This window comes from Pollachius pollachius, assembly GCF_949987615.1.
Source record: "Pollachius pollachius genome assembly, chromosome: 3".
In the NCBI taxonomy this organism is placed as follows: Eukaryota; Metazoa; Chordata; class Actinopteri; order Gadiformes; family Gadidae; genus Pollachius; species Pollachius pollachius.
In genome coordinates, this window is record NC_136936.1 from 46,851,840 (window position 1) to 46,862,934 (window position 11,095).

The window sequence follows — 11,095 nt, forward strand, 5'->3', positions numbered from 1 at the left end:
AACACCACTTTCTCTCGCACCACGTGTTATTGCACCGTCCGCTTAAAGTCCGTGTTCCTGCGCCGAGTGAATGACCACCAGCACCCCCATCACTACCGAATACCCCCCTCCCGCCCCCTCCAGAAGATGCGATCCGAGTGCAGGGGTGGTTACCAGAAGCAGCAACAGCGAGGGTCCGTGCGGTAAACATCCACAGCTTCCATAGGCCCGCTGGCGGGTGGTCTGCGCCCCATGCCGAAGCTCCGTTCCCCCCGCGGGCTATGGCGACGATATCTCCTTGCGAGACTTCATTCAAACGACGCGTGTTCTGCGCGTGGCATCATAAGCATTTTTTTTTTTTTTTGCACCGCTGATTGCTCTTTGATGGCTAGATTCAACCAAGAATGATTCCGGTGTAACCGCACCGCCCCGCTGTTTCCATTAGACAGCCGAGATGGTGACTCACACTTACACGATTTTCATTGGTTCGCTGATGTGTCGATCCCGGGCTGTAGGAGTCGCGCGCTCTACCGGCAGCTTCGGATGGGGGGGCGGGTCCTTCACAGCTGGACTCCCACGACGTCAGGAATTTAACCCCGTGTTTAAAAACATCTGTGGGATGGCAGTGCATCAGAATCAGAATCGGAATGAGCTTTATTGCCTAAATGTGTACATGGAATTTGTCATGGTATCTTCTGCAAACAATAACAACAAACATAGTAGGATATTGTAAGAAAGTATGCCACAAAGACGGAAATAAACATTCATACGCAAATAGAAACATTTACAATAACCTAACAACATGTAAAATATATACATCATGTTTACAAGCAAAAGCTTAAAAGAAAGAACAAAATAACTATAGGCATTTACAAATAGTAGCAAAAGACCATGTTGTTTTAAATCAAGATTTGAAAGTGAAGTGCTCTGTAGGAATGTATTCCTTCTAAATCGTTCAATACTAAGATGTCAGCATTAAAGATAGACATCATAAAACAAACTGACAATAGGCTGATGCTATATCTTAGGCATCCTTTGATTAGACTAGGGAATGCTTTGGTGCACTCTAGTCTCATGAATGACAAGCCCCATCCTTCCTTCCTTGTCAGAAGAAACCAAAAGACATACATCACATTATTTTACTAGAGACATTAATATGCCATCCCTTCCCTGCTTGACTTAACCCACCCTACTTCATTCCATTGAAAATACACACTTGTATGTGTCAAACTATTGTTATATATATATATATATATAATATAATAATATAATTTAAAAAACGTAGTATTGAGTTATTACTGTGTGTGTGTGTGTGTGTGTGTGTGTGTGTGTGTGTGTGTGTGTGTGTGCGCGCGTGTGCGTGTGCGTGTGTGTGTGTGTGTGTGTGTTGTGGGTGTCTGGCACAAAAAACAATCCACCAAGACTATGTTTTTAATAAATGGCATGGTCTCTTTGCAGAGGATTTCGGCTGTTTCTATTCAGAAACAATATTCATGCTACTTTGCCAAAATGGGACTGCCTGTATCAGGGGCGTAGGAATGAGTTTAACATTGGGGGGGACACATATCGGAAACCTGACAGATCCGTTAATGGTTTGAACAGAAATATGTCATAAATTACAAATATATTTTATTCTACTAAAAAGATACATTTATAAATGTAAAGGAAAACACATTTTGAATGGCAGCAATGAACTGATAAATATCAAATCAATTATTTAATTGCACGCTCAATCATCCCGTTTTTTAGAATAAGAAGCGGTGACAAGACGCTGTGTTGCGCTTTCAAAATAAAATAAAATATTTTTCTCCCCCGGTATAATTGTTAGGTGGGACAAATGCGCCTGTCTCCAATATTGGAGGGGACACGTCCCCTCCGTCCCCCCGGTTCCTACGCCCTTGGCCTGTATACATGTCGTCTGCCACGGACATCTCCACACTCAAATGGTAGGTCTACAAGTATTTTTACATTCGATTCATTAATCCTTGAGATAAATGTTAGTTTTTGTTGTTGTGAAACCTTATAAACGGACTCAAGAATGAAATCCCAACCATGCTTTCAAGTGGACTACAAGGGCTTCAGAGGAAGGTCAAGAAGGGCTTTTTAACAACGCTATAAAGCAGTTGTATTTATTACGACTCCAAAGAAAACTGTCGTGTGCAAGGGTTTCTTAAGCTCTACTGCCACCACGTGAGCTCCGAGAGGAACTTCAACATGTTCTGTTGAATAACTCTAGAATAACTCGGTTAGACACTGAATCTGCCTGGAACAGTAGTCTTGATGCTGACCTCTGTAGGAAAATCAGCTTTGATGGAAGATAATATATTTCACTCTTTCTTTGCTAAGAAAGAGTGCGAAGTTAGGCAAAGTTGAGGTAGCATTGAATGTCGGTTTGGAAGGGCCTTCATATGATCCGTAGCCACATGGTTTTAAAAAAAGCAAATGTTTGTGTTCAGTCTGGTATTTATTCACCTCATGTTAAATGTAAACCCTCTGTTGTGGTGGTTTTCCATAGGTGATCAACATACAGACATACAGAAATATAGACATGGACACACACACATGCACGCACGCACGCACGCACACACACACACACACACACACACACACACACACACAAAATCACATACACTCACATACACACAGATGCTGACTTGTGAGTAAAATACCAAAGACAATACGGTTTCTGCAATGTTATTTAAATATTTTCTGTATTAATGTTACACCTGAAACCTGACTGTGTTAGTTAATGGTTGCTGGCTGCAGTCGAATCTGTTGACTCCAGTGCTTCAGTGTGATGCAGGACTGGATACTTGTGAGGTGACTTGTGACTCTGTGGGATAACTGGGTACCGGATGATGTTTGATTATGTAGGCTTCATGTGGCAGTGCTGTTGAATGTCCCAAAGGAGTATGTGACCACCTACAACATTTCTGTACTTAGTGAGTGATTCACCAGTGGAATTAAGGAGTGCATGCACTCAGACACACATGTACAACACACACACACACACACACACACACACACACACACACACACACACACACACACACAAACACACACACACACACACACACACACACACACACACACACACACACACACACACACTACCAGTGACCAGTGCCCGCACAGCCAGTAATGCACTCAGAAAGTCAAAATAGGTGCACCAGTGTAGCCGTCCATTTCATGACAGCATTTATGGCAATGCCAGTTATGGTCTCAGTTGGTATCGCATTTATTAAGCCATTAATTTGCATGCATATCACGGTGACTTCAATTTCCAAGTCATAGGTAAATTATTAACTTCATTTGTTTTATTTGAATCCACTCTTCTTCCAAGCATATATACCCTCAAATGACAACCACAAGAAAAATAAGCATTGCTGATATTGTACGTTTATTGTAAATATATAGTAAGATAATTATTGTCCATAGTAATTACAAAGTCTGCTGGTCCCATGCTCATCATCAGGTATCAAAAGGGTGGAGAAGGCTTGGACATGCTTCCCGTTCACCACAAAGTGCCACCATTGCCAGGCAAACGGATGATGTCTTGGTTCATGCACTTGTACACCAAGCTGGTCTCCTACATGTACTGCATAACGGCTCACATTGTCTCTGGATCCAGGCAGAAGAAAACGTCAATATCAAATAAGAGCACACAACTCTCTTAAGTACACATCGCACATCAGATTCCCAGATTGTTTTTATCTTTTCTATGATTTTTTTAATCGGACATTGTAAGTAACACACGTGTTTAATGACATTAACTTATGCATTTTCATCAGCAAAATCCTCAAAGCAATCCATGTTTGTAATTACGCCTGCTTGCATCAACACTTTTGCTGCTTGACATTGAATGTGTCTGTGTGTTTTGCCATGTTTTTTCTGCCTTCAGTTGCCTTGTCTTTTTATCATAGCATCCCCGTTGTGGTGACAGAATAAACACGATTGTGCTGTTTAGCCTGAGCATTTAAAACAGCCCTCATTGTTTTCTAAAGCAGTTCCTAAATTGTGTAGCTCGGATTATAGGCAAAAATGTGTTAAGCCACTTTTTTTATGAACATATCTAATGAGATGTGTAACTAAAAATCCATTAAGCATATGTCTTAGCCACCGACCATTTTATAAATACAAATACAAAGAAAGAGAACGTTTTCCAAGAAGAAAGGATGCCCTTTGTCAAAAGTACTAGTATTAAAATACATGAGCATGTTTAAAGCTTTGTTGTAGTTAAATGAGGTTGCTCAGTAAATGTACATTAAAACAAAACCTTAAAAACGAGGTTATCTTATCAACGAGAAAACATGAGGTCACACCACCCAAACAAGTGACTGACGGCCCTACACAGCCACTGGACAGGTTCTGTTACACAAAACACGTAAACAGCAATGCTACATCGCAACAGAATCCTGGACAGATGTAAATATAGTTCCCCTTCCACAGCCCAAATCATTACCTCTTCTAGTGCAGAACAAAAGAAACTCATGCAAGCACAAAAACGAGAAGAGGTTTTATTAAACTAATCAAGGAATGTTATCAAAAAATCCTTATGCACGGAATAAATTAAAAGACTTGGTAGCATCTTAACAAGCCTGTTGGAACATATATCGTACAGCGCTATAAAAAGTCCCATGTCCTGGATGTGGTAACTAGTATATCATAAACTGCTACTTCCTAGATAACTAAATAGGCTTTGATAGGTATAGGTGGAGGAATCGATATATCTGTGCTACAAGAGAAGAGACTGCTCCCATCAGTGCGTTCGTTCTGGCAAAGCGTACTCGGTGTGATGCTAATCACCGCTCACCAGGAAGCTGTTTGCTCAGCGGTGATCTGAGCATCTCTACGTTGGCCATCTTTCCGAATAAACAACGTGACAGCAATACTTCCGAAAATGAAAAAACTAAAACTAAAATGGGACCTAAGTCCCTCCTACCTGAACGTGAACAAGTGTGTAAAGAATGTGAGGCAGGACATTTAAAAAGAAAAAGGTTAAAAAAAGAAACAGAAAAGAGCGCTATATCGACCCAAATTGAACGTCGGATTAAGATACAAACTCCAGGACCGGTTTCCGTTTGGCTATGCATTGTCTCTTCTGTATTTTTGCAAAGTTTGTTTTTGACGCCGTGTTCCCGCTCTCCGTTGTTCGTTGACAGTCCAGTGTCCGCACGCCGGCCTACTCCGTTTTGCTCAAGTCCTCCGCGTGGCCCAGAACTTTCTTCCTCTGGCGAAGCATGTGGAAGTACAGCTGGGGGAAGACTGGAGGAAGAGAGGAACATACCGGGTTCAGGTGATTCCTCAGTTGACATTAAAAATAAATTAACATTTGAAAACCATCCCATTGTGATTATGCTCATATTAACTATTCCTCACATAACCCTTGGTGTCAAAATAAGAAAAAGGCCAAATAAAAACAGAAAAGGGCCACATCTTCATTAAAAGTGTCTCGTTCTACGAATATGAAACTAAGATATGCACCCAAACACAACCACGACATAGCGCTGGATGCATTCTAGATTTGGGCGTCCTCTAATGGACTTTCGCACACACAACCGATCGACAGAGTCGGGGCCCAGTGTGTGTGTCCGCGTGTGCGCATTGCAGGGCCACTCACGAGGAATGTAGGAGATCATGGCCAGGATGAGGAAGCTGTAGTAGTCGAAGGAGAAGTTGTACTTGTTGGGCAGCGTGATGGAGAACAGGCCCGTCTTCTGCACATAGGGCAGTGCGGCGTAGATGGTCAGCAGCTCCCCGCTCACACCCATGGGATACAGAACGATGAAGAAGGTGTACCTAGGGGGTCAGGAGAGTCTGGGGGTGAGGGGGCTTCACCGCTGATAGGTCATTGGTTTCGAACCATCAGCCCCTTTGTGTTATAGTGAGACTTCTGGGGGAAGCACAGAGCTCCGCTGCTGCCCCCAGACTATGGAACGCCCTCCCTGACCGCCTGAAGGCCCCACAGACTACAGCTGTTTTTAAACTGAACCTTAAGATTTATCTTTTTTTTAAAAAAAAAGCCTTTTGCTAATTTCTCTTTTACTTTATATGTATTATATGTTTTAACAACCCTTTTTTCTCTCTTAAACTCTGTAGCACTTTGAGATTTTCGAATGTGAAGTGCTCTACAAATAAAATGTATTATTATTGTTTATTATTAGAGAACTTGAGTGTCAGTGTTGGGCCTCGTTTCCTGTTTCATGTTCTACCGAAGACAACCTAATTCACGCAAGAGGTTGGAGCCTTCAAATGAGGATTTGAGTAAGTGTACTTCTACAGTGGCAAGGCCAAACTACACAGTGTTGATTTGACCTTTTTTTTTTTTACAGTTTACCACTGTGCTGGTTGAGTTTGTGTTCGCCAATACTCGCCGATTCTCTCATCGGAAATGGTGAACCATCATACATTAGAATGTAATTGACTGAAATCTATAACATGGCTTTGGATCCATAAGCTGCTGTCGTGGTTGACATTGCAATCTGCCCGATCATCACCCCTGACCCTAAAGTCCAAGCCGTTTTAACCAACGGTTTCGTGTGAGGCGATGAATCAGAAGACAACGCAGTGCTTATGAAAAAAAAATAATTCCCCTTGACGCTGTGGCTGACGCAGGCCAAATCATCACGGCCGCGTTAATGGAGAGGAGCACCTTGCAGCGCTGACAATCACACATCTGTCTCCCGATGTAGAGGATGAGGAGGACGAACAGTAGCCATTTGTTTCATAGCAACCACAGCGGACCCCCCCCTCAGCCCACCCACCCAGGCGGCCACTGTGAGTGAGTCACTCAACGACCGTTGCCTTGGTTGTGGATGGGGGTGAAGAATACATATATGAAAAACCATTAAGGGAGGGCCGAAGATGACAGAACGATGGAGATTGCGCACACTCATCAGACTCTTAATAACAATTCTTTGGAATCGCTACACTACGAAAGAACAACACCATCTACGAGGCAGCAAATCTGTAACATGAATGATCTTGCATTTTGTCAACTGTAATAGATGTATTTATTAGTCTTGCCTTTCGGCTTCGATAGAATAATGACATCAACAGTCCCTTCTGGATTTGGCAGGCATTTTTTTGTGATGTTTTGTGTTTTTTGCGAGTATGACTAAAAACTGCTGTAATTATCGCAATGTAATAATATATCATATTATATTCAATCGCATTTTAGGTTTTTTGTCCAGCTTAATATATAATACAAGTGGCATATTCCTAACGTGCATAAACAGGGGAAATGTATTGGCGCGGAATTGCCATGATTTCACAGGAGGCTTGGTCCGAGTTACGTGAATTGCAGTCCCTCCAGAAAAACGTGATTATGCGATTGCATAATTCAACCAATAATCAGCCAAAATCTGCATATTCATGCGGGGGCCGCATATTTTCAAATATGCCGCACTTTCACCGCATAAATTGCCGATTTCCACGCAAAATAAGCGGGGCTTGCATGATTTCATAATCCCCGCATTTTCGTTGCAAAAAAGTCACATATATCTTAGCAGAAAGTTGAAAAATGTTGCGTTTACTTCACACAAGAGCAGCCATTTCCCCCTGTTGCCATGGGAACATTATGAAGTGACGTAATTACGCGATGTGAACGTCATCGAAAAGCTGCATTTTCCACAAGTTCCCCCAATTTTTGCAAGTTCCCGCAATATCATCGCATAAAATTGCATAAATATGCCGCATATTTCATCGCATTTTTTAAGAAAACGTGCCGTATAATCAGGGATTTTTGGCCGCAACAATCACAAAAAAACGCCGCATTTTTCTGGAGGGACTGGAATTGCAATCTACCCGTGCCACGTGTGTTAGTGTCTCCCCCCCCGTCGTACCTGGCCCATTTGATGAGGTAGGGCAGGTGGTTGAGCAGGCTGAAGGTGTAGAAGGAGTAGCGGATGATCTCTGTTACCGTCCAGGCTGTGACGAACAGCAACACGCTGTCCTCGCTCTGCACCTGAAGCCCAGCATGGAGGCAAGGGCACACGACAGGATGAGGAAGATGATGTGGAGGACGAGGACGAGGAGAGAGCGCTGGGGTTAGTTTGCAAAAAGGAACCGGTCGATGAAGTACCGCTGGGTTCCATTTAGTTGCCAGTAGGCCAGATCACACTCAAGGCACAGAGAACAACAGAGCTTTTGTTTTGGAGACGCCAAGATGTTATTCAGGATGCAAATACTAATGCAGAACACATGCCGGCCACACACACACAGACACGCACACACACAACCAAACACATAACCTCACACACAACCATACACACAACCACACACACACACACTTGAGCATTTGACCATGCAGGAAAATAAGTAGATGCCGTTGTTATTCCTCCATCTCAAATTCACTACCAAGCTCTTAAGAGACGAACGTGCTTGAGCAAGGATACCTTACTTTGCTTACACCATCACTCTTCTTCGGTCTATTAACAGGGCAAATAACATTTCTTCATCACTCGTGACACTGAAATCTTACGTACACTGATTTTTCATACATCATATTTTATCTATCTTTTGATTTACCAAACGCTAAATCAAAGCGCCTGACATCAACAACTAGGCCTTTTATCCTGCTGATTCTGATTGGCTCAACTCCATGACGCTTGCCATCATATAACTATGTGACATCACATTATACTTAAGCATATTTGATGGTTATCCTGCGTGTTTAGAGGCAATAAAACAATTGTTGCGTTTAATGAGCCACAGTGAGGGCAGTCTGTCTCACCTCGCGGACGCTGTGAGTAACAGCCCAGGTGAGGAAGACTCTGGACAGGACCTGAAAGCCAGTCAGAACCAGAGACGACGGTACGATCCCTGGAACAAAGGAGACAAGCAAACCTTCAAACTACAGCACTTCATTAGAGGTAAAAATCCATGCATTTAATATGAGTATATAAATTAGAGAAGGAAAAAAATCTTTAATGTTTAAGTCGTATGTGAGTGAGTGAGTGAGTGAGTGAGTGAGTGAGTGAGTGAGAGTGAGTGAATGAGAGACTGAGTGAGTGACTGACTGAGTGAGTGAGTGAGTGAGTGAGTGAGTGAGTGAGTGAGTGAGTGAGTGAGTGAGTGAGCTGCCACGTCGAAGCCCTTAGATGTGTGATAGGTCAGCTAGCTAAAGCTAATGGCTGTGTGAGTGAAGATTGAAGAAGAGTGGAGAGGTGGCGACCACCTCCATTACAACCTCCACCCCACTTTAGCTGACCTAGCTTAAGCTAGGTCAGCTAGCTAAGTGTCTAAAAGATCATGAAGAGAATGGGTTATAAAATCGTATGAGTCAACAACGCGCCGTTTTCGTTAAAGCTTCTATAGTAAATGGCCATGATGAGAAGGTAAGAGGGCAATTACCTGCAGCACAGTGCACTATCTGAAAAGAAAGAAAAAAAATAAGTGTTAAATATGGTTTTGGAGAACCAGCATAAAACCCTGGACAATATGGAATGAATTATTTTTTCCGAATGGGTTTGATAATGTAAAAATGTTGTGATCAAAGTCCATTAATAAAACATTTCCATCAAATGTTCCAAGCGTTAACTATGCCAAATCCCAGAATGTTCATTAATTAAATAGAAATCAGAGGGTGAATGGAAGCAATCGAACTCTATGCTAAACGAGATTACTTCTCTTATCTGTGTTGTCTGGATACTGTCCATTAGACACACCCTTTGCAATGTACGCAAGTGTGTGTTAATTTGTACGCAAGTGTGTGTTAACGTGTATGACAAAGCCATACAGTGTTCCACTGGTTAATACTTATTGTGTGTTTTAGATCCAAAGAAGAACGATTCCTAGAGTCTAGCCTAAACTATATGGCTCAAATAGCGGTCCACTATAGTGTGCATACCAGAGCCAGATAAGGACAAGGACAGTCGTCTACTCTTCAATGGTTTGATACCCTTTGGCCCAGTGACCGGGAGAGGGAGGGAGGGAGGCGGGAGGTTGAACTCTATGGAGACAAAACCTCTGGCCCTATTATTACCTCCAGAACAGCCCCGGTCTGGAAGAACTTCAGTGGCTTCTCTATGGAATAGTAGAGGCCATGGTAGCTACCCCTGGCCAGGTAGGCTCGGACCAGGCCCACGGCAATCACCAGCCACCTAGAGGTGGAGAAAATACATACACACACACACACAAACACACACACACACGCACACAAACACACACACATTACTTTATAGTTAGGATATGTATGAGTTATAGTATGTATATATTGTGTGTTATTACACGTTAATATATTATATTAATGATTTAACTATTGGGAATTAAAAACCAAGACAGAGAAATTGAATGAACATAAAAACACAAATGCCGACAACACAGGTTAAAATGTCAGTGAAACCAGTTATCCAAGTGATACTGGGAAGCGATGGTTGATGCATGGGGGGCAGCGGAACAGGGATCCAAGCCTGCCTTCCACACTTCCAATGCATGCATAATGTCTCCCGAAAGAAGCGACACTAAGTGACCCAACTGGTTGACAAAGTCACCAAACAGCATCGACCCTAATGTTTCGCAATAGTCCAAATACTGCAAATACTGCAAATACTGAAAATCGTATAATAGTCAGAGGCGTGCCTTGTTTTTTACCTTACACTGAAAAAGAGACTTTAAGTCTAATCTAAAGCCTATTTGTCGAGAATACGATGCATCTACCAGGGTGTAGGCCCTGGGTCTATATGTCATCCTTGAAGTTCGCAATACCACATGTTCATCTTTAGTTACATCTATTGAGCCTATGCACATTTCAAAGTAAAAGTCGTACAGTTGAACATGCAAATCGGGCACCTTTATATTTGACAGCAGGCGAGCGATTTGCCACTACCACCACCACCACCATGCATTCCGCTACAGGCTATTACTCAGCTCAATGCAAAGCGTACAGAGGCATTACAGTTAAGCAGCACAGCAGAAACTAACTGGCTACATACCCTGCTGTCATTACAACGTTGTAGATGACGAGGTACGCCGTGGCCAGCGCACCCGGTCCTCTCTTTTTCTTGGGTGCAGCATCACCCTGGATCGTTTTGCTGGGTCCCATGGCAGGTGCCGACATGATTGCAATGTCTGATCCCCACAGTTCTGTCTCGGATCCTGTGGCGTTTCAAGACCA

General features: G+C 42.8%; 1 protein-coding gene across 1 annotated transcript; it reads right to left on the bottom strand.

The window, feature by feature from the left end:
* Nucleotides 1-3,371: 3,371 nt before the first annotated feature.
* Nucleotides 3,372-11,083, bottom strand: hacd2 (3-hydroxyacyl-CoA dehydratase 2). Its single transcript, XM_079731770.1, has 7 exons — nt 10,914-11,083; nt 9,965-10,082; nt 9,334-9,352; nt 8,714-8,802; nt 7,824-7,945; nt 5,600-5,778; nt 3,372-5,244 (listed from the first exon to the last, which is right to left on the bottom strand). The coding sequence occupies exons 1-7, from the start codon at nt 11,036-11,038 to the stop codon at nt 5,162-5,164; spliced, it is 735 nt and encodes a 244-aa protein (XP_079587896.1). The 5' UTR covers nt 11,039-11,083; the 3' UTR covers nt 3,372-5,161.
* Nucleotides 11,084-11,095: the final 12 nt, after the last annotated feature.